Source organism: Branchiostoma lanceolatum, chromosome 14, assembly GCF_035083965.1.
Source record: "Branchiostoma lanceolatum isolate klBraLanc5 chromosome 14, klBraLanc5.hap2, whole genome shotgun sequence".
Taxonomy (NCBI): domain Eukaryota; kingdom Metazoa; phylum Chordata; class Leptocardii; order Amphioxiformes; family Branchiostomatidae; genus Branchiostoma; species Branchiostoma lanceolatum.
In genome coordinates this window covers 6710695-6736485 of record NC_089735.1, presented here as the reverse complement: position 1 = coordinate 6736485, position 25791 = coordinate 6710695, and the positions used below count along the sequence as shown (strand labels likewise).

Sequence of the window (25791 nt, the reverse complement as noted above, 5' to 3'; positions counted from 1 at the left end):
TGCTGTGCGTATGTCTTAACCAGAAATTAAAGTATCACCTTGTCGCGAAAACGCTTTTTGCGTATTTTGTTTCCACTCATTAGACTTGCATAGGCGATGTCTTTCTACTGACCTAACGCCAAAAATAGTTACTCAAGCAACTGGATAAAATTTCTGACTGTTTCAAAATTTTATCCAGTTGCTTGAGTAACTATTTTTGGTGTAAACAAACAGTGGTTTCCGCGACCGTTTACAGCGAACGGTACCGGTGTAAATAGGTGTTTTAAATGCGGTATGCCTAAACACCACAAACCACCGCAAACCACCGCAAACCACCGCAAACCACCGCAAACGGGTCTAATATGCAGTGTACATGGGCAGGGACCTTATGTCACGCACTGAATACATTGTATATGCAATAATGAATAAAAAATATGAAGCAAATTTAGTGTTGACCAGTTTAATCAAGTTATTCCGCTCATATCAAGATAGGAAGAATTTTTGGCCGCCATATTGGATCGTCGGTGTTCGGGTTCTTCACTAGTGGAGAACTCTTTGGTACCTTTTCTCTAGCTTGACAGACAACGAGGCGATAATTATCGATAAAAAGTGGATATTGTTGGTAATAGATTATAGTATAATGTAATTGTATCATTATAAAGACTTGTACACAGAGTGTTTTCAGCTTCAAATACAATTACGATCCGGCCAAAAATTCTTCCGATCTTGATATGAGCGGAATAACTTGATTTAACTGGTTGACACTTAAGATTTGCTTAGTATTTTATTATTATTTATACATATTTTCAACATATACAATGTATTTAGTGTGTGACATACGGTCCCTGCCCATGTACACTACATATTAGACCCGTTTGCGGTGGTTTGCGGTCGTTTGCGGTGGTCGTGTTTAGGCATACCCTTTTAAATGAGTTTCTCTGTCACCACATTTTTCAAACTGAGGATCATAAAAGTCACCGAAAGTGAATATAAGGTTAAATTTCCCATTCATACCTGCTCGCCTAAGAAGTGCTACTCTACGTACTATTCGCTATCGTGTGGTGTCACGTGACCCCTGAGGCAGCTACTAGTAGTTTGGGCAAAACCAAGGAGGCGATAAAACACAGTGCGGTTCGGGTTTTAGAATAAGAAGATTCGTTGGTTTTCTAAATCTGAAGTAAATGTCATTTTATTAGACAGAATTTCTATGAGTTAAAGAAAAATTCTTAATGAATTATTGAGGTGCTGCATAAGGTGCTGCATATCGGACCGGCTACGCATCACGCTGAATTCAGGAAGTCAATCACGCAAAAATGTGTTCATCTCGCTAAGAGTCATTGATATTACGGCGATAGATAAGCTTTCCCTACGAATTACGGTAGAGCAAAATAGCTTGCCTCCGCCGATACGGACAAGTTGCATGCAGCCCCCCCTATGAATGTGAAATGGATCTCCCTACGTGACGACGCGAGCGGCCCCCGGATGTGAAACGGATCTCCCCTCTCGACCTTTCACCCCTAGCCGTGGTCTGTGGCGTCCATGCTGCCTTGCTGTGGCTCGCGTGTGCTGCTAAACTTGTTGGTCCCTTCAAAATCCCTCAAGTTCCCTGCTCTCTGCTTGTCGTCTCGGCTTCTTGGGACCATGGCTTACCAAACCATCGAGAGAGGTTCACCCAACACCCTGGACTATCGGATTTACTTCAGTAAGTATGGGTAACGTTAGTATTATAGTAACGCTAAATTATGACACGGACATGCATGTGCACCTTAAATTCTTAGTCACAGTTAGCAGGCAGGTTAAAGAGAGGAAAATATAGCATTTGATCGCCTCTCAGTATTGACTTTAAAGCGATATTTCAGTCCACGTAGTTGGTGTACTCACCTTACTGCCCAACCCGAGGTCGGCTGCTATGTAGCCTTTTGATCCCGCCACACCCTAACATTATGTTACCTAGCCTTGGGGGGAAACGTATTACCTGTAATGTTGTCTTTACGTATATATTGTTTCAATTTATAAACACTATGTTGTTGTTATGTACTCTCGGTAGAATCTAACGTACAACACGTGTGTTGATTTGTGCACGGTCCGTTTTAGTAAGCAGTAAATCACACCTCGACAGTAACACTCGCTCCAAAGGTCGACTTTGCCACGTCAATTGTTTTGGAAAAAAAGGGTTATTTACATATGACGTCTATTTGAAAGGAGGAAGCATTTTAATAAGTGTAAGGTAAATCTCCTCTGTTTTAGTGTTTAAACTAAAATCCTTTCGTGTTCAGGAAAGAGGATAGAAGTATGTGCATTCCTAGAAATACTTGATAGTCCCTCAGGAGTTTTGATGGGAGTAATGGAAAGTGAAAGTCATAGTTGTGAAACTGTCATGGGGTTCTTACAGGTACGAGAGAAGGTCATTTGTTTTTGGAGGACAAATCAGATGTCCTTGTAGTTTAAAATGCTTAAGTCAGTTATGTCCAATTTACTTCAATTGTGTTTGTTTTCTGGACTGAGAATCAGAAATTCCAACTCCACCCTTTAATTACATACAGAGTGTAACATTATGTAATGTACATGTATGTCTTTCATGAACTGCCAATTTATGTTAGGTAAAAAGCAATGGCTATTATAATTCTATTGATAATTGTGAAAAAAACAGTCTTAAGCCAAGTTTAGGTAATTTGTAATTGGCCTGCGCTATTTTTGGAAGGGATTCAGTTCATTGTGGTGTTAAATGTAATTTACAGTATACTAGAGAGCATTGAAATTTTGTGAAATTTGTAATGTGATCCACCCCCAGTACAACATTTTTCATAACATACTTTGACATGTGAGCATAACTGATGATAATCACATGTTATTTTCAGAGTTAAAACGTTATATATGTGTACTTCAGGTCTGAGTGGTTCTCATGACTCAATTGTTACTTCCTCATAAGCTGTTACATAGTAGAGCAGGCATTTCATTGTCCCAATGTTTGGTTGGTCTCTGAACTTGATTCGTCCCCCAATGATTTGAAGGAGGTTGCAAATTTTCCTGGTTGCTAAGGACTGATACAGATTCACAAGGCCTGCTACCCTAGCCTGGATACCAGACCTTTCGCGCGATGTGATGATAAGCCCTTTTGGGCGGGGAAGTAGTAGTAGGGATAGAGTTGGCACCCGGGATTGCTTGGCAGCCAAACCCTGATTTCTATCGCGCCCCGCGCGAGAGCTAATTAGTGGGCCATGTACTGTCTGTGGCGGCGGAGCGAGTTGCTTCTCCGGCAGAAGGATTAGCGCCAGGAGCGCGGTGGTCTGGCACCCAGTCTACTGCTACCCTAATACAAAATGATAGTAAATACAAATAATAGTAACATAAATACAAAGACAAATACCCTTACCAGTAGTATGGGATTGGAATCCCAAACTTGTGGTCAAGAAGCTGGATTGCTAACCTCCACACCATGTCATAGTTATATTACTATTTGCTTGTATTCCATCATATGAATGACCTTATTATTTCTGTCCTGGACCTTTAGATACGTTAAAAATAGAATATGAAAAAGAGTATCACTTGAGCTGTAGTGTTTGGCTAAACATGATGTATGAACAGGATGGATATTATAAGTCAGATCATGATTTTCTGTGTCCACAGAGGGACCACAAGGGCCAGTCTCCCCATTTCACGACATCCCGCTGTTCGCAAATTCTGAGGTAAGTCGATGAGATGCTCTTGCCATTTGGAGTAAATTGTTTTATCTGCAATTTCAGTTTTTGCCTGCAAATAGCATTGCTAGTACCAATGAGGTTTATAAAACCTCATTGCTACATGTAGTACCAACTTTATTTTGACCATCTGATAGTAATACACTGCAACTTATGTTGACAATGTGAATTTAATGGCCCTGTGCCTTTGAAAAATGACATTGACTCTAACTCTAAGTGTGCTTAACAATGTGATGCTTATAGAATGAAGGCTTAAAGCATTTGCTTCTAACTCTGGTCTGCTGACAGGCTTTTAGTAACCCCCAGGTATTATCTCGACTTGATGTGGTTCATGAATTATAAAAAAGACATTCATTCAAGGTTATGTCTCATGATGGCAAAGCTTTTCTAGACTGTTCTTCCTATGACCTTTAAGAGACAATACTAGATGAACTTGATGTAGCACTGTGCTATATTTAAATGTGGTCATGACCATCATGACCAAGTGCTATTTATGTAGCAGGTTTTTTTTCTTAGATTGTGATAGTATATGCTGTAACAAACTGTAGCATGCGTCGTCCAGTGGTCAGTGACCCTGCCTCTGGACCAAGAGGTTGGGAGTTTGAATTCTGGGTGCTGTCGCTCACCCAACATGCGACAACACCCATGGAAAGGAATGCATCCCTTAAGCTGAGGTCCATTGTTCGTTTTACTTGTCGAAAAGAGCCAGGAGAATTTCCCAGGTACAAACAATGAACCTGTAAATATTGTACATATCATATGTCTTCTCTGTCATGACCGGTGAAAGATTGGCTCTTCAGTGAGCTAAACTGGTTTGAAATCACTTTCACTATAACAATTGAATGCATTCCATTTCATAACTTACAGAACAAGACCTTCAACATGGTCGTAGAGGTGCCAAGATGGACTAATGCCAAGATGGAGGTATGACTCTTCTTAGCATTTCAAAAATGCTTTATAGCTATATCTCTTTATGTCATCATTTTGCAATACATGTATTGAGAATCAGCGACACTGTCAAGTAAATTCTGTTTATGTTACCATTTGTATGCATGAACTCTAATACAGTTTGATGCATATAGACCAAAAGCATAAAGTCTGCTGGTCCTGACAGGCCTTTTAGAAATGAATTTATGCATTTTCTTAGAAGAAGCTCTTGACTTTTGTTCAAAGGGTCTCCTGTGGGACTTTGTAAAGTCAAAAAGCAACTTACCATGAACATATTTTTTCGTTTCAGATTGCCACCAAGGAAAAACTGAACCCCATCAAGCAAGATGTTAAGAAGGGTAAGCTGCGTTACGTGGCTAACTGCTTTCCACATAAAGGCTACATCTGGAACTACGGAGCCTTACCCCAGGTGGGTACACTTCGTGTGAAGTGTCTCTCAAAATGGTATTGGCGCCATGAATATGCAGTACTGTAAGGAGGTAGTTAGAAATACTAGTAGTAGCTCTTTTGAAAGCTGTCTTCACGCACACTCACTTCAAGGAACACTCAAGATTTTAGATGGATAGAATTACAACACGTACACAATGTACATCATTTATACACTGCGCACGTTCAGTATAATACATTAACTGCTTGTGGCCAAGACTTCACAGCACAGTGAAAATAAAGAGGTCACGTTACCTTCGAGTTCACTGTTGAAAACAACAATAGTAACAGTTGGAAATCCCGGCACCTATTGTTGAGTGTAATTATTATGCAATAGACTGCAAAAACTACGAACTTGAAATTACCACAAATATTTCAAGATTTACAATACTACGCACACACAACCCACAAACCACGGATAGCAAGCAAAAAGCATTGAGCCAGAGGTCACTATGGAAGATGGTACTCAGGCTACCCACACACAGCACTCATAAAACAAAGTATTACACACATTTGTCAAACAGACCGCTCACTGCATACATCATACAATCTAACATTATATGAGTACTGTAGCAAGCACTCATAAAACAAAGTATTACACACATTTGTCAACCAGACTGCTCACTGCATACATCATACAATCTAACAATATATGAGTGCTGTAGCAAGCACTGCAAACATTGATATGGCTGTGAAAGTCTGTTTTTTCCTTCCAATTTTCATCCTTCAGACATGGGAAGACCCAAACTGTAAGGATGAGTCCACTCAGTGTATGGGAGACAATGATCCCATAGATGTCTGTGAAATAGGTCATAGGGTAAGTTCTTTTGTTTTACTTATTGATGTTAATGCCCCTAAAGCAGAAGGTCCATTGATAATTTTTTTTTTAAAAAGAGGCTAAAATAGATTTATAACGTTATACATGTATCAACAACTGTTAAAAATAATGGTTGAATTTGTTGCCTATTGTTCCACACTGTTGAACTGTAAGATGTATCCCTGCACAGGTCAAGAGAAGAGGAGAGGTTGTACAGGTCAAAGTCCTGGGCACTCTGGCACTCATAGATGAAGGTTTGATCTGTTTCTGATGTACATGAATATGACACTGTTGCATAACTTTACATGTCCAGACCTGATTTTCCTACTACATACTAGTAGTAGTATGATGTTCATTTTCGTGGCTTTGTCAGTGGATTGTTATAGATCACATATTGAAGTTGTTTATTGTATCATCAGAAAACAAATAATTCAGGGAACCAGGAAATTATATTGGTATGGCCTTATCAATGTTCACTAAATGTAGTACAGTACATGTATTTTGGTGGATTACTCTAAAGTTCTTTGTTTGTGTTGCTAGGTGAGACAGACTGGAAGCTGATAGCAGTTGATGTGGAGGACCCAATGGCTAAAGAAATGGATGGTAAGGAACTTTGTCAAGTTATAAAGCACTCATAACCAGCGGATTTAGATAAGAGGTTTATTGACAAGACAAGGCCAAAAAATGTAAAGTCCTTTGTAAGGTCTACCATCATTGGACAGTGTCAAGAGTGGAATTTTAGAAAGCGCTTGTGCAGACATTGATATTATGTTTGGTTTTTATTAGTACCTCTCCAGCCAAAGTCAGGTACCTATTTCTACACCTGGGTGGAGTGAGAAAGTTGTGCAAAGTGCCTCTCCCAAGGACACATCATCTAGCTAGCAATGCCAGGAATCGAACCCTTGACCTCTTTATCTTACGTCCTCTAGCATAGCCACTCGGCCATCTGTTGCCACAAATGATGTAGTTAAGTCGTTTACAATGATAGTGATTCCCACTGTCTTCTGTTCCAGACATACAAGATGTAGAGAAGAAGTTCCCAGGACTGCTGACAGTAAGTATGGTAGACTTGTACTTTTGCACTTTTGTTCTGTGACGCTCTCCCAGCTCTGCTGCTCGATCCATAAATACATGATAGTAACAAGTGAGGTACTGTTGTAAAGGGTAATAAATAGGCTTTGCAATGATATTTAACAATGGAATTGACAAAGGATCAACAGATACATGAACTGAAATCAAGTTTCTAACCTTTTTGTGCTAAGTTTACATTATTTATCCCTTCAGGCTACAGTTGAGTGGTTCAAGATCTACAAGATGCCGGACGGAAAGCCACCAAATACCTTTGCTTTCAACGATGAGGCCAAGGACAGGGTATGTAATCTTGTCTTTTACTGTCCACTGTCCATAGCAGGGCATGTAGGTTAATGGTTATAATTAATGAAGTTAGTATTCTTTTAATGTTTTATGTTTTATACCTTTAATAAAGCATGAATGAATGAATGAAATGAATGAATGAATGACTAATGTGTGTAGTGACACATGTTATATGGAAACACTTGTGATAGGTGTGTCAATAGAAACATTATTGTGATAGGTGTGTCAATAGAAACATCCTTGTGGTATGTGTGTCAATAGAAACATTCTTGTCAGAGCAGTATCAGTCATGACTCATAATGTATAGCTGGTCTTGTTCATATCTACTAGTAATGCCCCCTTACTGAAATTATTCCTTTTATGATGATGTCTTAATACTATTTCAGGACTTTGCCCATAAAATCATAGAAGAGACACACACACACTGGAAGGCACTTATCAACAAAACTGTCCAGGACACCAAAGGCCTTGCGATGTGAGTATGATTGGTAACTGAACAGAAAAGCAGAGCATAAGCTCAAGTCAAACTCTGAAACAATTAAATGCTAGTATCAATTGATAATATGAATGTCCCTGTAGCTCAACTGGTAGCAGCCTCACAGTTGAGCTCCTGGTTTCAATTAGTTGCTTACTAGAAGACCTTGGTTCAATCCTGGGTCAGGACACCTCAGTTGGGGGCTGTAAAATGGGACGTAAAATGGGGGAGGGGTCCCGTGTTCGAGGAGGTGCCACGCGCACCTTAAAGGGGAAGGCATAGCAAACCCCCCCAGTAAAAACATTTCTGAAACAGCAAGGAATCTTGCTAGGCACTACAACTGTCTGAATGAACGAACAAATTACTTGATGATGTTAGAGATATCAGGAGGGTCTGATTCCCCCTTACAGGTACCTGTAGTTACCATCAAGTGTCCAGAGGATTGATCATTTGGAAGGCCACAAAGGGCGTGGTTTTATCAGGCCATAAAAATTCAATCTTGTTTTTCTCCACAGAGCTAACGTGTCTGTCGAAGGCAGTCCAGAAAAGCTGTCTGCTGCGGACGCCCAGGCTGCTGTCGATGCCAGTCCAGAGCTAAAACCAGCCGAAAAAATAGATTCTGCAACAAGTGAGTTCCTTACAGTTTACATGGCTAGTACATTGTGAATTTGAATCCCTTATTTTGTGTTTTGGATAGCAGATGACATGAGAGAATAATCACTACATCCTTGCATTCTTTTTATGATGTTTGTTGTTTGTATTTACAGTTGACAAATGGTACTTCATCGACCTGAAGAACAAGTCTGTTCTGTAAACAAAGTCAGGAACCTACAAGAACATCTCCTATGCATGATATCATCTTGTGCGGATTTGAAGCTGACGCTTTTTAAGATCAAAGTATTTTTGGTCAAAAATGAGTAAACTGTACTGTCACACTCTCTGTCCTCAATGTAAGTCTGCATCTCTGCTGTTGTTGAGTCATATTTGGTTTGTCCAGTGTCATAACCTCTTTGAGCTACACAATAACATAACTAACATTTATGATGTACATCTGTAATAAAGTCTCATGGTCCACAGATACATCTGGCTACATGTATATTACAACTTCTGTCTCTGACTTGACTGTTATGATTTCATCATGTTTACATTTGGCCCTATAAGCATACTGTATGATACCAATGTATGGGAGAGAAAGCAACTCTCTTGTGGTGTCCTTAGACTAGTGTTTTCTGGCAACTTGGACTTGAAGGCCATTGTGAACAAAGAGGACAAAAGAACACCTTTTGAGACTCTAACATACATAACGTTACATATTTATACACTTAAGTTGGAGCGTACACAAAGCTTAGTCTCCAGTATTCTCTGTTACCAAGGAGGTTTGATAAACCTCCTTGCTGTTACACATCATTTCGGTCATTTCTTTTGAGACAAGAGAGTTTGAAAATGATTTACATATTATATTATGAAATATCAAGAGGAATTAAAGAAGCCGTCTACATAAGGACTCTACAACCATCCCTCAATCACGGGGGGCACCATAGACTTTTGGCAACTTATGATCCACTTCTCACTGAGTCAAGTGTTCAATCTGCAAACCGTATGTCACAGAAGCAATGAATTGCTCATTCCTTGACAAAGATGGGCTGGGTTGATCAGTCGAAAATTTGCGTAAGCCTCATCTTTTTGTGTTGGAAATATGTTGATGCAGATCAACTATGATCCAAATTGAATGTCTGTGTTACATTAACACATCTCACAGAATCATGACAGAAGATGTATAGAATTTGTTTAAAGTTTTCAATTTGCTGACCTTTGTTTCAGCAAGCACCTATATATGTTACATATTAAGCAATGTCAGTGAACACCAATTTACTACAAGTATGTAATGATAACTCTTAAAGCATTATAGAATCTCATCATCATCACTAAAGTGTGGAGTTTTGTGCACTCTGGTTCAAATTCTGGGAGCCAAACCTCTGCACATAAAAGAACCCAACACGCTTGTCGAGAAGAGTAGGGGTGACCCCGGTATGCTTGGCTGGTAAGGTGAGCTGTAGCTGAAGCCAAATTGCACTACCACTTACTACTTGAAAAAGCATGTTTCACCTCAATTGAGGATGACTACTTTACCTTTTACATTTACTTAACCTTTCATGACCACTTTCATCTAGCACTAGTAGCAGGTAGGTTTATTTACATTGAGGTTAATCAATCATGTACCTGTCTGATAGTTTTATCTTTCTGGTTAGTTTATAATGTGTAGATCATTAGAAAGTTTGTCCACAACTAGGATGTGTGAGGAGGAACTGTCCACAACTTGGGAGGGGGGGTGTGGTAGCCGAACTCTTGTCATACTGGTACTCCACTCAACTGCAGCCCAAGCGATCCTGAAGAAAACTGCAGCATGTCTGCCGAAAATTGGGTGAGTAGATCTATGTTTAGTGTTGGAACAAAGACCCCGTTCACACTCATTATTTTCAATCGCGATTGAAGTATAATCGCGATTGTTCGATCCGATCGCGATTGAACGCAAAGAAACTTTTGCGTTCACACTGCTTTTCGCCAAGTGGATTACGCCAAGTACGCCGTGATCCGATCGCGATTGAAGCACGATTGAAGCATGCTATCGGCGATCATCTGGTAAATGTTGTTGTTGTCCTTGTTTTGTGTCTATTTTTCCGCTAGACATTGTCACTTGGTGCGGTAAATGTCCCTCTTTCGGTGACATTTCCCCAGTTTGGCCTGCACCTCCTCTCTTCCCCAGATTGCGATGAGGACCCTGGTCTCCTCACAGTGCGCCATCTGCCACCAGCTGAAGTTGCTGACGGAGTTTTATTCTTCTTCTTGGGCATTGTTGACGATGAAAAGTTGTTGTTGTTGTTGTAAGAGAGCGATCTGACGTGCGGCTTGGGTTTGTTTTCCCGCGCGATGCGAACTATGACCCCACGTACCGAGGTAGGCTCTGGAACACGAATTGGCGAAATTCGAAACACGAATTGCGCCACGTAGAGGCGCAATTCGTGGCGCGCAAAGCGCCACCAGGGGGCTAAACTCGAGATCTCGAATTCGTCCACGCGGAAGCGGTAGCGCGAAGCGCAATACAAAACCGGCACTGACATGGCTCGCATAGCGCCACCGGGGGGCGAAACTCGAGATCTCGAATACGTCCACCCGGAAGGGGCATTACGAAGCCCGCAATGTAACGTTACTGACATCATGAGTTACGTAACTATATGTCCAACCAGCGGTGGCAGCGAAGCGCATATTTACGAAACACGGACCCGAGTATCGTCTTGCGATTTAGCCATTCTGTTAAAATTAACTTACAATATATTGTAGTCAGCAATCGTTGGTTTGTTAATCACCGTTATATCAATAACATTCCGTTTTATTTGCTTTCACAGGACCTGGTTACGGGGCAGACAAATCGCTAACGCATTTATAGTGACAAAAATAGTGCGATAAGACACAAGAATGTGTTCTTAGTGTCAAGAGAACTTTAAAAATCTACCACTGAAAGTACATAGACAAGCACCAAAAAAAAAACGTTAGTCCAATTTTGTCTATTTGTGAATTTGCTGCAAACTATGTCAGCACTATGATTGTCGATTCAAATCCAAAATGGCTACCACGCAAATATGATGCTATCCCAGCATTCTTTGCAGTTTGTAAGCAGACTATTTCCAAAAACATCCGAATGTTAACAAAATTGACAAAGGTCGTCAGGTAAGTTAAAAATAAAGCGATTGTAGAAAAACATTGTTAAAAAAAACTTTAATGGAATATAAAATACACGTATATAAGTTAGCAAGATATTGATAATTATTACTTTTGAAACATGTTCGTCGTAAAATCTCGGATGTTTTCGGAAATAGTCGGCTCGTACAAACTGCAATGATTCCTGGGATAGCATCATATTTTCATGGTCGCCATTTTGTTTGAATGTTTGTTTGTTGTGGTGAATGTCTACGTAGTTTCAGTCTGATTTATCAGACCCCGACTTTAGTGTAATGTTCGCTTTATTGAACTTATTCTATCTGCCGTGAGTAGAGTAGCTTCAGCAGGAAATATTTGCCATGGTCGTGAATAAAGAATGTATTATCTGTACAATCGATTCTGAAACTGGAGCAAAGAATGTTACTAGTACTTAGAACACACACTATCCCATTCTTGCCACTATTTTCACTATTTTGTCACAATGCATTTGTATCAATTTGTTATTATTCTCAGCCCCGTAACCAGGTCCTGTGACAGCAAATTAAACAGAATGTTATTGACATAAACGATTATAAACAAAGCAACAATTGTTGGCTGAAATTGTTACCCATACTCGATAAGTTAAACATTAAACAGAATTCGTAAACATGCACTTCGCTCCACCTCTGGTTGGACGAATACATTTACTCCTTGGTCTGTGCGTGTTTTGTATTACGATTAGCTGACTGCAATACATCATAAGTTAAACATTAACAGAATGGCTAAATCGCAAGCCGTGTTTCGCAAATATGCGCTTCGCTGCCACCACTGGTTGGACATATAGTTACGTAACTCATGATGTCAGTAACGTTACATTGCGGGCTTCGCGATGCCCCTTCCGGGTGGACGTATTCGAGATCTCGAGTTTCGCCCCCCGGTGGCGCCTATGCGAGCCATGTCAGTGCCGGTTTTGTATTGAGCTTCGCGCTAACGCTTCCGCGTGGACGAATTCGAGATCTCGAGTTTAGCCCCCCGGTGGCGCTTTGCGCGCCACGAATTGCGCCTCTACGTGGCGCAATTCGTGTTTCGAATTTCGCCAATTCGTGTTCAATGGCCTACCTGACGTACCCGCATGTATGACCTCCCACCCCCGGAGCCAGCCGAAATCTCCGCCGATCGCGAAGGAATGAATCGTAGTTGTGTTCACACTCAAAATTTGATAGGATTGGATTGGATCCGATCGCGATTAATCCAATCAAACTACCTCCGGAGGTAGTTACAATCCAATCGCGATTGGATCGTTTTGGATCGTTCCAATCGCGATTGGGAGCGTTCACACTGAAAAAATCAATCGCGATCGGATCGATTCAATCGCGATTATACTTCAATCGCGATTGAAAAAAATGAGTGTGAACGGGGTCAAAGTTTGACCATCACAAATATAAACTACCAAGTTGAACACAGATGAATTTTCGTGATAACCCAAGAGACTTTAAATATGATACTTACAAATATCGTAGATATAAAGTTATGATTTTGTCACATGTGTAACACTAACAGTGGGGTTCAAGTGCCACTAACTGACCAGTCTAACTGGTCCGGACCTTTTTTTAACATCCTAGCGGTTTGCCTGTGCGCTGGCGGGCCCGAACCTCATTGTTACACATGATACAAGGAGATTTTTCAAGTCCTTCAACGGCCATTGACCCGTGAAGGCCACGCCCGATGTGTTCAGTTGACATTTACTTTACTTTACTTTAGTTTACATAACAGTTAAACATATATTTCATGACATGCCTATGACACATACACATTGCACAGATCAAAGACACCGGGCGGCGTTTAAAAAAGACGTGATGCCAAACCTTGTCACTGATATGGATAACAAGGTCGATTCTACATTATTTATCACCAGGATGACACATTTCCCACATTTAGTAGACGCCTCGGTCCTTTGTTTAGAGCACCACTCCTGTATGCACCTAGCAAGACCGGTCCGACCACCACCATAGTCCGAGCAATCCACCTACAAAGGGGAGAGCAAAGCTTTCGTGTGTTGTTGTTGGTGTGCTGAATAACGTTCTGTAATATCACCGCTCATAAGAAAATAGTCTAACGCAGCGATTATAATTCGCAAATTGGGAACATGTTGTTCTAAAAGTGAAAGTTGGGTAAGAGTGAAAGTAGTTCATGAAACAGGGCAGTGACTTGGAGCGGCCCATCATTCAAATTCTACTACGTCACTGAGTCATAACCTGCGGACAATAGCGGCCTATTGTGGCGCGGACGACTTCCTTGTCTCCCTGGGGAAGACGGTAGATTCACAATAGCTGTTGCTTCTGTTTCTCCTGTGTATGTGTGTGTAGCAAACACGACTGTTTAGGACATCGGTGTCGTACCCAACACTTGTGGGACACAACGCCGTGGGAGTCGTGGCGTCACTCCGCCGTCATGCTGTCCTTCCAGTCGGCATCGCGCTGTCTGTGGCCATGCGTCGTCCTAGCCAGCGTCTTGTGCCGGTCAACTGCGGTTAGTATCAAGGATCAAGGGTTTGACTGTCCCAATTATTACTGATTACTACTGCTAGTCTGAGTTGGACTGTAGTTTTGATATTTTACATATCCTTCTGTACTATAAACGAGCGTGAATACTATTTTGGACTTTCCCTGATAGAGCCCCCATTACACGACAAGAAGGACATTCGTAAATTATACTACATGTGTAGTACTGTATTTCCATAACATGACTAAGAAGCTCTCTATCAGCTAGTCACGACGTAGAAGTCAACAGAACAGGCATGGGTTGATCGGAAACCGGTGGAACAAAGGAGCCCGCTATGAAATACAAAAGACAAATGTACGGTTTTATATGCAGTCCCACATAAACACCGGGTCAGCAAGGCAGAAATAAGGGGTCTGGTCAAATTGTTAGATCCACATGTTTGGGGTAGCAAATGAGTTGTAACTGCTTTAGGCGCTAGCTAACTCCCCCGGCAAATTCAGTCTATTTAGCCTATGCCTACTAATACAGGACCATACAGTATATTTTTCCTGCAACTCAAGACATAGAGTCTGTAAATCTAGCCACCATTCGTCGAAACCTGGCTTTAGTCTATAAATCTCCAGGCGAATGATTGCAGTTAGCTTCGTGTTCTTGCACCGTTTCCGCGAGTTTCGTACACAAACGACTTAACACTGAATCAGACCACCTTGGTGTGAACGTTTGTATAGATCTATTGAATTTTAATAACAATTGTTAAACACCCCAGGATCAAAATAAACTTACCCGGTGTCACGCCGGACAAACAAAAACGAGGCATTGTGAAAGTCAGGAGAGATATGTCGTCCTGCGGGGAGACCCTTGCCTTTAGAACGATTAGTTCACGTAAGGGACCTTCTATTCTCAGGCCGATTTCCACGGTCCCACTTTCCTGTATTCAGTAGTTTCCATGGATCCGGTACACATTCGGCGATACACAAGATGCAACGAATGTAAGGCGGGGCCCACCATACCATGCCGAAGTCATATGGGGGTCACCGTCTTGGTATTTTCGGTTTACAATGGTGTAGTGATAAAATGACCCAGCTGCGTTTTTATTTGCTCTTATGATTTGTAACTTGAAAATGATATTTATAATTGCTTTCCTATGTAATAATGGAATCCTTGTAGTAACCCTAATTGAAAACTGCACTTTTAAAGCCTAGAATGTACGACGCAATGTTGAAACTAGAGCCACTGTTGACTGTGTTGAATTGAAGGGGGCAAAGAATGCATTTTCTCAGATGCAACTCACACGATCCTTCCCTTTTATCTGGAAAATATATGAGTATATTTTAGCCAACAAATATCCAAGCAGATGTCGGATTGGAATATCGTACTGTTATCGGACTGTCCTGTTTTGTTGACACACGTCCGTTCGTTCACGTAGTGCCTAGTGGCACACAGGAGAGCATGTGTCCTTGCTGTTCCAGTAGCAGGGTACATTTTTACAGAGAGGGGCATTTCCCTTTAACATGTTCGAGGCACCTACGGGACCTCCAGGTACAGGTACAGTCCCAACCAAGATGCCCTTCCCAGGATTGAAACGGGGTCTCCCAGTTACCAACTAGTACTACTTGGGACCAGAAGCTCAACTGTGAGGCTGCTGCTGTTGAACTACAGGGATACCATCCCAGAAAAAAACGGGTCGGTCAAACTGAAACGGTACTATTTTTCATCCCCCTTACTGTATAAACATCTGTTTGGAGATCTATAAAGAATAGGGTAACCCTAGTAGGAGGCTCCCACACCTGCATGACTCAGTCACGCGACTTTAACTCCACTTCAAACTTGAAAAGCACTAAATGTAGGAACAATGACAACATGGGCGTGTGCCTAAGTCCCTGGATGATAGGAGAAAAGCGATGAATAAGCCACCATGGTACGGCCTGGCACGTTCGCTCAAGTAGCACGAACGGAGTACACACCCTAATCTGCAAGTATAATTGTTGAGAGGGAATGTCGTAATTTGAAAGTTGCGAACTTCATTTCTTGGGTTCTACATGTGTGTGGAAACGAAGCCTGAATCCAGGGCGTCAGACTTTGGAGAAAAGTTACTAATAGTTGTAAAGAAGAAATCAGGTCGACACGCCCACGAAAACTAGAACACATTCAAGGCTCATCCAAGGACGACAGATCTAGAATAGGTCGACAGAACCCAAGGCCTGACAGCACCGATCATTGTGCACAAGAATTGCCCCCGGCTGCAACACCTAAAACTAGGGCACATCGAAGGACGACATGTCTAGAACAGGACCAAGGACGTCTCGTTTCGTCATTTATGGTTTTTGGCCAGGGAACAATGAACAGGTGTCCTCCCTGCACAGAACCTCAAGGGCACAGTGCGGCAGACATAGGCGTCTAGAAATGTGCGAACGTAAATGCAGGGTATGCCTCGGGGGCTTACAACGTTAGAGCGTGACGTTAGGGACATGTGCCGATACCCGGCCCAGTACCGGTACAGTGCCGCGAAAATCAACCCAGTACAGGTCCAAAATACTCAAATGTATGATTAAAAAAATGATTGTTACTGAAAGCGTGTTATTCTTATCGTAAATACTGAAAAGGATTTTTAATAAAAGTTGCGTGGTCGTTGAAATCAGCAAGACATTTTTTATTTGAGATCCTGTCGAAAGAATGTGCTTTCTGCATAAGATACCTTAAGTCTAAATAAACATTCAACTTTAACTTTAACTGTTTATCTATGTTTCTGTCATTTAAGACCACACATGTTACTTCGCCAAACAGTTCAGGTGCAAATACAGGCCCGAGCCTGTACGGCACCTAAATCTCTGTAACGTACCAGATGTTACGTTTAGGATGAACGAAGCCCTACGTCACATCTTCCACTATGTGTGCAATGAAGACTGCAATGATAAACCGCTTAAGTTTCGGCCTGACGTTCATCGTATCATTAACCTCTACCGGACTTGTATATCTAAAGTGACAGTCAGAGAATCAGGCAGCCAGAAAGTGTCGCGTTCCCCATCCCAACATCTGCTTGGAGATTACGGAGTTGTTTTACTTCCGATGATTTCCGAGGCTACCCGGAAGTGATTTTAGCCTAAATGCCAGGCAGAACAGAACTCGTCTCACTCAGCCCGGAGTCCAGTCTTTAGCTCGCTTCCAACAGTCGCTACTCCCACCAAAGCTAATTTGGAGACTGGACTCTGGCTTGTCTAGCAAGCGGTAAATCCATGTAGTTTAGGTAGCCTGGATTTCAGCCTTGTTAGCTTTGGCGGAGTAGCCAATCTAGCGACCGTTGGAAGCGAACGAAAGCTAACAAGACAGGCTAATTTCTAGGAGGAGAAAGCTCTACTTGGGTGTGCTGCCGGGGCTAGATGACGTTTTGTGATCCCTAAGGAGTTCGTAGTGAATTCCACCATACAGGCCGCCGCGGCAATTGGCGGCTTAAAACAACCGAGTTGTTGAAAGTGAACTTTATCAAGTTGTCGGCCGGATGGACAATCGGAGTCCCCCATTTATGATATCATGCATGGGACAGTCAGTAGTTCGTTCAGACCCATGTAGTGCCTAGCAAATACCCTAAGAAGTAAGGAGTTAAAAAAAACAAACATTTGTATTAATTGTATGTATTTCTTCCATGTTGATTTAAACGAATAAAGATTTAAAAGAAGATTTATTTTTTCTTCAGCAGCATGATACTGGTAATGATAGGGTAGAACTAGATATGAGAGCAATCAGTTAGCCTAAACTTGATGTGGACAAAATTTTACCATTTTTCCAGCAATTTCCCAGGCTGCCAGATCCCAATGCTGCGAAGTATAACTGTCCTGAGGGTGAGTATGTTTCTTTTGTATCAATATCCAGGGCTCAAAATTCTTTTTTTGGAAATAGGTGCACTGGTGCACCCAAACCAAAAATTAGGTGCACAGAAAAAAAATTGGGTGCACCACATCAGATAAAGTTGAATGTCAACAAAACATAAATTTGACGCTACTGCCTCTCTAAGAACTTCAATCTATAATTCTATCCAGATTTCAAATTTCAACCAAGCAATACATCAAATAGAATACAACAAAAGGTTATATTGCTTTTTTTGATACTTACATTTCAGGAATATTCTGCATGCTAGTGTACAAGAGAACCGTTACCATATAGAGTACAAAAATATCTAGGTGCACCGTTGCACCCACAGTGAAAAATTAGGTGCACAGCTCCAATTTTGGGTGCACACAGGTGCACATGCACCCACTATTTCGAGCCCTGATATCAGTTGATGTTATATGGTAAGTAGCTATAGGTGCTAAGAACTATAACTTATTTGAGTAGGGGCGGGGACCACTTTTGGACTGAATAAAAAATGAATCAGTCTTTTTGTTGCGAAAGTTTATTTTGAGGTTGCCCTTTACACAGTCAGCAGACGTGCCAAAAGAGAAAAGGAGCGAAGTGTGATAGAATGAAATGTTCTGTTACATGTCTGTTTCCATTATGCATATTAGTTGCTTGTGCATTAAAAAAACATGTTATACCAATATACATTTTGAACATATATAGTTTGTAGCACTCACAGAGACCTGCTCCCATGTCTCACTCTCCAAAACAAGATATACATGTAGTACTATGATAATCAGGTCCGGACCTATTCCTCTGTATGTGTACTAGACCTGGACTGGAATTTTCTGTATTGATACCCACCCCTCTATATATGAGTAGTTTATTTGAAATTCCAGTGCATTGTCTCAAGTGCCTGGCAACAAGTAAAACAATATTTATGGTCCCTGCAACCCTTCAAGAATGATTAAAGACATTTTGCATTGCAGCCAATATTCCAAAGGCACCACTTAAAAACCTTTTACAGAGTCTATCATTGGGCATGTATATGAGCCTATTCCAAGGACAACCATTGCATTTCTCCACCTGACTGCACATGGCACCACCCCTAATCATCTGTAATAGTAAGGCTAAGGTATAACCAAGAATGCAACAAAGTGCCCCACATCATACTCTGATACCCATTAAGGTACATTTGCATACCAGCATCATTATTGTATGATCATATTTTATCAGTGGACAGGTTATGTCATAGATATGTGAGTCTGACATACCTTCTAGTTCGACCTGCTATCATAGCTTTTTGGTATACCTTAACATGTTTTCTTGTTATTTCAACTGTGGACTTTCAAACATTCCTCATCCCATTTTGGGGATGAAAGATCTTCATATTGATCATTATTTAAAGATAGTACCACAAAGCTGGATACGATTTGAAATATATCTTAGACGATTAAAAGGGTGGAGCTTTTTTGCAAAAATATTATTATGCTTCAATGTAATAGATCCATGTAGCAGAAGGTGCATGCATATATCATCAAAATTTCAGCAGTCTGGTCTGAGGTAAGCAACACAACACAGAACAAAAATAGATCACAAAATGTATTTTTTTCCCATGGCTGTTCATGTATCAACATGTTCATGCAGAACCAATAAATAGAAAAATAAACATCACAAAATGCAGTTTTTCACGTGATGAGATACATCTTATCACATTAAACAGAGCCCCTGAGCCAGCCTCCATGGGGACTCCATGCATTATTGATTAGTTGAGTAATGCAGGTCATGATAGATTGAAGTGTTGGTAGGACACACCTGTATATCAGGTAATGAACAATGCCACACCTATACATGGCCAGTGAATTTATTTATGTATTATTGGTTCAGCAGTAATATTACATACAGCCAGGGCAGCCTTGGTAGTCTGTTATCAAAAAAGGATAGCCCTTGGGTGACGATAACTAAGGAGCAAATCAACTTACATTACAGGACATTTGACCCAAAATATTATCAAAACATGAATTAGTATTTTCATTCACTGTGCTTCTTGCCATGTGGAAATAACTATGATTATGAACTCGAGAAAAGTCTGCCTTATCAATTTTTCTGTCAATATTTTTGTTTACCTGCCCAGTTCAAAAACACTGCACAAATCAGACAATGTAGGCTGCACTATATGTGTGCATTGTCTTTCTATGCCATGACTGAGTCTGTCAAAAATATAATACTGTTCTTCCATACATCACTCATATCATCTGGATTTACATTTCAATGTTTGCTCATCTGTTGTCTACTTTTGGTGATAAGTTATCAAACAGAATGATATGAACTTTAATTTTCAACAATATGAACTTGGCAGTTTGAGTACAGTTTGCCAGGTAATTATAATGAAAATCATGCTGCTTTGTTTTCTTGCAGGTTGGACCTACAACACAGGTTCTTGCTATCGTCTGTTGAACATAACACTATCTAGGAATAATGCAGAAGATACTTGTGCAAGGTAAGCAGTATAGTATGGAAGATATGTATCAAACCTGTAATTTTAAATCAATGCATTGAATCTGTATTCTGTATGGTCAAACTCTTTACTCCAAAACCTGCACAAACTCAATCTATACTATGCAGACAATGTCAGTACAAGAAATAAGGAAACACAATCAGCACCAGGGGCAGGGAGAGACAATCAGCACCAGGGACAGGGAAACACAATCAGCACCAGGGACAGGGAAACACAATCAGCACCAGGGACAGGGAAACAAAATCAGCACCAGGGACAGGGAGAGACAATCAGCCCAAGGGACAGGGAAACAAAATCAGCACCAGGGACAGGGAAACACAATCAGCACCAGGGACAGGGAAACACAATCAGCACCAGTGCCAGGGAAACAAAATCAGCACCAGGGACAGGGAAACACAATCAGCACCAGGGACAGGGAAACACAGTCAGTACCAGGGATAGTGAAACACAATCAGCACCAGGGATAGTGAAACACAATCAGCACCAGGGACAGGGAAACACAGTCAGGTACAGGGACACAAATCAGCACCACGGACAGTGAAACACAATCTTGTACCAGGGACAGGGAAATACAATTAGCACCAGGGACAGCACAGTCAGGGACAGGGAAACAATCAGCACCAGGGACAGGGAAACACACTCAGCACCAGGGACAGGGAAACACAGCTCAATGTTCTGTTTTATTGTAAGTTCTACATGTATGTTATATTCTAGGTATGGTGCAACTTTGGCAGACCTAAAAGGCTATGGTGACACCAGGTTTATAAGTAGCTTGGCAAGCCAGGCAGGAGCAGATGTAACAGAAGTTTGGATTGGTAGGTGCTACTTATTATTAAGCTTATGAATGAAACACATTGTCAAGTCATTTCAAATTTCTTTCATGTCTAATGAAGACAAGAAATGGCCACTTTTTTTGTGAAATTAAGTGACAGTTACATGAATTCACTGTTGTTGACAATAGCATTTAGGACTGTTTTACACTGTATATATTTCACTGGATTTTGTAGGCTATGACCTGGACAAGAGTGATAGCAGGTATGCTGGACAGTGGGCACCTAACCAGCCTGACCCCGGTCTGTCATGCACCAGTGTCAACATACAGGGAGCTCAGTGGTACACCAGGCCATGTCAGACATCTCTGTCTGGTGTGTGTAAGGCCGATGCGTGTTTGAAAGGTAAGACACAACCTGGAAGGCAATGTTCTTTTGTCCTAGAAAAAGCAGTAGTGTTTATAGACCAGTCTAAATCACAGAAAATTTCAACATTTCTTTTCTCAGTTATCAGTTTACCTTTCACCTGCTGTCTAATCCCATACTTTTGATGGCAACTGGCTACCATAGCAGGTTGAAGGTTAAAATCATAGTTGTTTTTTGTAAGAATTAAAAAAACAAATGTTGCGACTTTATCAATGCTTAAGTTTGTAGTTGTGATAGACATCAACCTAACAGTTAGTTTATAGAAGGTTTTACAATAGTGAGACTGTGGTGCATGTCGGATCAAATGGCTGGGTGGCTAGGCTAGCAGACATGAAATTAAGCAGTCACAGGTTCAAGTCCTAGCATTCCTGGCTAGACGTTGTGTCCTTGGAAAGGCACTTTATCTGACGTTCCTCATTCCACCCAGGTGTAAACTTGGGTACCTGACTACGGTTGTGGAAGTAAATGGCAGTGAAAGGAGAGGGTTGGGCTGCACGTTCCAATTTCGTGCCCTGGTCACAATCAAGGATGACATCCCACTGCCCCTATGGCTTCAAAAAGGCTGCAGCACGACCTTACCTTACCTTCTTACTGTGCACCTGTAGGCCAGTTCAGGTGTGTGAGTGGTAGGTGCATCCCAGCTGCAGCCAGGTGTGACGGTGCAGCTGACTGTGATGATGGGACAGATGAAGTCAACTGTGCCAGCTGTGGGGGGACTGTAACAGGGATGTCTGGGACCATCCAAAGTCCTGGTTATCCACAGGAATACAACACCTCCTTAGATTGCCTGTGGATTATCCAGACTGAAGAAGGACAACGCCTTAACCTGACAGTAAGTCTCACATGTTGACTTTTCCTTGACCTGATCTACACGACGTAATTATACAACTTAATAAGTCTGTGACTCAGAAAGGCAGCCAGTTAAAACGATTCATTTTACAATTGGCTGAAAACTGTTTACGTCTATGTGCAATCAATCACGTCTCGATTTTTCTAACCAGCAAAACAATTTTTGAAACAATTGTGATTTTAACTGTAGGAATCAGTAGGTTTATTGCTCATTTTCAAAAGAAGTTTGAAGTCTGAAATGTGGATTTTTGAAAAAGCATACTACAGAGTACATTGCCATAGCAATGCTGGAAGACTAAAATGTTGTCTTCTATGTCAGAAGTACGGAATGTACTTGTTGTTGTAAATTCTAGAAGTTTACAGAGCCGATCTTTCTACCATCACCAGTTTAAGGACTTTGAGCTAGAAGATGAACTGGACACCCTGACCATCTCAAGCCGACCATTCCGAGAAGAAACAGCCAGGCTGCTTAGTGGCGACACCTCCAGCCCTGACAGCATCATTGTCTCCTCTAACATTGCCCTGGTGAGATTACGTACTGACTGGAATGGAGCAGCAAGGGGCTTCCAACTGGACTGGCAGGCTTGTAAGTTTACAGGTTTTACGGCCCACACTGATTGAATTGACTTGTTTAGGGAGCTAGCTTTCGAGACGTTCTCTGTCTTTTCTTCAACCTGGTAAGTCAGATCTCCTCTTGTTGTTTTCTGATGATACTGACAATCTTGTGACAAGAGACAGTTATCTACAGGCTTGAGATAGTGACATCTGTCCCTGTTTAAGGTGCTACATTAATTCTATTTTTTTCTTCCATCTCTTTATCATTTTTGAACCTGTTGTTTTAGTACATTTGATAAGAGAGTCTACTGTCCTGTTCTATCTGTAGTTGAAGTTGCGGGCTGTGGTGGACAACTGAGCGTGTCTCCAGAAGTGGCTATTGACTTCCCCGCCGCCCCTGGGCTGGACTGTGAGTGGGTCCTGTCTGCATCTGCTGGAGAGATCATCACTCTCACTCTGCAGAACGGCCGGCTGGCAGGAAGGAGCAGCTATGTGGAAGTAAGAGACATTCTTCTTTTACGATGGAGGGACGCCTTCACTCACATTCTTACTTGGTGCAAGAATAAAAGGAAGAATGTTTGATAGAACTTTTGATAAGCACCTTCAGCAAAGAGATATCAGTTCCCATGCATTTGTTCAAAACATGGGATTCTCAGATTCTCTTGTCAGTAATAAGCTATACACATGCACAAATGTGCATGTATATATACTATAGAATACCACACGGTGTATTCTGTATCACCCGAGGTACCAGCATGACTGCAGCAAAGGGCGATCCAACCCACGGAAGGGCTGATTATCGTATTTCTTTTGGGATATAGAAATTGAAGAGACATGCAACCAGTAGAGTGCCCAAACTTTGAATTAAAATTTTTTGTAACTGAAGTATAATAATATACTGCTTATACATCAATGTATGTTTTGTCTGTTAACTTTCAGATTTTTGATGGAGAGTCAGCTGTCGCCCCTTCCCTGGGAAAGTTTGGCACTGGCTCTGTCTCAGGGATCATCACCAGCACCAGTAACAAGATGGCCGTCAAGATGATCACCTCCAATGATGACACTGAACAACAAGGACTGACGGCCAAAGCTGTCACAGGTCTGTTTGTAAATACATGTAATATAAACAGACCGATATGTGCTGATTTTATTTCCAACCCCAATTTATATTTGGTCCCTGTGACTTTTTCTCAAGGGACAGTGTGTAATAGGTATCAACCTTTATCCATCAGATGATGTACATGCATATCCATCATATTAAAAAATGGTGTATGTTAAGTATTTTGCTCTATTTCTATTTCTTCTTTCTCTTCTTCTGTTCCAAACAGATAAGGTCAATAACCTGGACCAGACGGCTGTCACCATGGTTACTGGTAAAGTAGCAGATACCCTGTTGTGTTTGATTACATTATGTAGCAAGCAGCAGGACAGAGGTGGTCACCATATATATTATATATTGTGTTAGAGTAAGAACAAACAGAGCAGTGGTTTGTTAGGCTAGACCATGTGAAGGTAAACGTTACCTTTATAGATGATGTCATATTTTGTGTTTCCAGGCTGTCAGGCTACCCTGTCTGATGTTGTCTATGGCCAAATCAGCATTGGGGCCGACCCGTACAAGTCAGAGGTGAACTGTACATACACAGTCCAGTCCAGTCAGAGCCAGCCTTTACTGCTGTCCCCAAAAGGCATTGATGAGGGAGACGTGCTTCAGGTGGGCAGACTGATTTGTAGATTGACATTTTGCAGGATCATGTAGATATGCAATGAATTAAGATTAATCTACAATGGTTAAAATGCAAGGTAAAGATTATATACTGTTATAGTGGCTTTTTCTTAGACGTACGTGGAATTGTTACATTATAGCAGTACAGTATTCAATAGCTTATAGTTGGTGAAGATCTGATTCCATAGCTTAAATCCTTCCATGAAATGTGACATATGTGACTTCTTTTCCTCAAACATCACCTAGTGGGAACATTCAATGCAGCCTGTCTGGTTAGAAACAACGACTAATAGATATGCTTATGATGTAGAAAATCTAGAGCAATGTTGTTGGCATGTTACATCTTTGTGCCGGAAGATGATACATTTTTACATAGTGAGGCAGGATGAAGTTTTCTTATTCTGACAGGTAAAAGCTGATGACGGCTCTCCTGTCAACTACAACAACAACAACTTGCCCTCCTCCATCCGTGCTGAAGATGGTTCCTTTCAAATCAACTACATCAGTACAGGCAACCCACTAATGGCCACCATTTCTGTTGGTAAGGTTTTAAAAACTCCTATTATTAGTATGGAAAATTACGTGTGTATGTAATTTTGCACCGGGAACAGTGTGTGATGGAAGTTCAGTGCCAGGGACAGTGAGTGATGGTAGTTCAGTACTAGGGACAGTCTGTGATGGTACTTCAGTACTAGGGACAGTGGGTGATGGTAGTTAGGTACCAGGGATAGTGCGTAATGGTAGTTCAGCACTAGGGACAGTGGGTGATGGTAGTTCAGTACCAGGGACAGAATTTGATGATACATGTGTAGTTCGGCACCAGGGACAGTGGGTGATGGTAGTTTAGCACCAGGGAAAGTTTGTAAGGATGGTGTATTATGTCCAGCTGATTTCTTCCTTGTATCTTAGTCATATTGTGGCCTTAATCAATGAATATCTTTTTCAGATTGTCCCAATCCACAAACACTACTGACAAGTAGTACAGAACCTGTGACCATCATAGGGAACAACACAGAATATGGTGCGACTGCTCAGTTGAGGTGCAGTGATGGATATGTGTCAGACCACTTCAGTGGATCCCTTCCCCTGCAATGCAAGAGTGGTGGAGTATGGAAGGAGGTTGGGAATGCCAAACTGATGGACTTGGCAATACCAGACGGCCTCTGTAAACGTAAGGAAAAACTAGGAATAGTCATTTGAG

At 41.4% G+C, this 25791-nt stretch overlaps 2 protein-coding genes and 1 long non-coding RNA gene across 4 annotated transcripts in view; 2 read left to right on the top strand and 1 right to left on the bottom strand.

The window, feature by feature from the left end:
* Positions 1-1482: 1482 nt before the first annotated feature.
* LOC136448555 (uncharacterized) lies at positions 1483-8797 on the top strand. Its single transcript, XM_066448165.1, has 12 exons — positions 1483-1681; positions 3607-3665; positions 4545-4601; positions 4915-5034; positions 5782-5868; positions 6059-6122; positions 6409-6471; positions 6882-6922; positions 7153-7239; positions 7629-7717; positions 8233-8345; positions 8485-8797. Exons 1-12 carry the CDS (start codon positions 1519-1521, stop codon positions 8529-8531), a joined length of 990 nt encoding a protein of 329 aa, XP_066304262.1. The 5' UTR covers positions 1483-1518; the 3' UTR covers positions 8532-8797.
* Positions 8798-8799: 2 nt separating this feature from the next.
* LOC136448557 (uncharacterized) lies at positions 8800-13626 on the bottom strand. The gene is made up of 2 exons (XR_010757897.1): positions 13279-13626; positions 8800-10125 (listed from the first exon to the last, which is right to left on the bottom strand). It is a non-coding gene; the product is annotated as an uncharacterized lncRNA (long non-coding RNA).
* The window catches only part of LOC136448554 (uncharacterized), a 45464-nt gene continuing 33298 nt past the window's right edge, over positions 13626-25791 (top strand). For both annotated transcript variants that reach the window (XM_066448164.1, XM_066448163.1), the window contains exons 1-12: positions 13626-13942; positions 17700-17751; positions 20165-20246; positions 20979-21079; positions 21272-21439; positions 22066-22292; positions 22697-22895; positions 23193-23362; positions 23804-23963; positions 24421-24578; positions 24999-25131; positions 25537-25761. In XM_066448164.1, coding sequence (XP_066304261.1) covers positions 13865-13942; positions 17700-17751; positions 20165-20246; positions 20979-21079; positions 21272-21439; positions 22066-22292; positions 22697-22895; positions 23193-23362; positions 23804-23963; positions 24421-24578; positions 24999-25131; positions 25537-25761 — 1753 coding nt within the window. In that variant the 5' untranslated portion in view covers positions 13626-13864. The remainder of the gene's footprint in view (positions 13943-17699; positions 17752-20164; positions 20247-20978; positions 21080-21271; positions 21440-22065; positions 22293-22696; positions 22896-23192; positions 23363-23803; positions 23964-24420; positions 24579-24998; positions 25132-25536; positions 25762-25791) is intronic.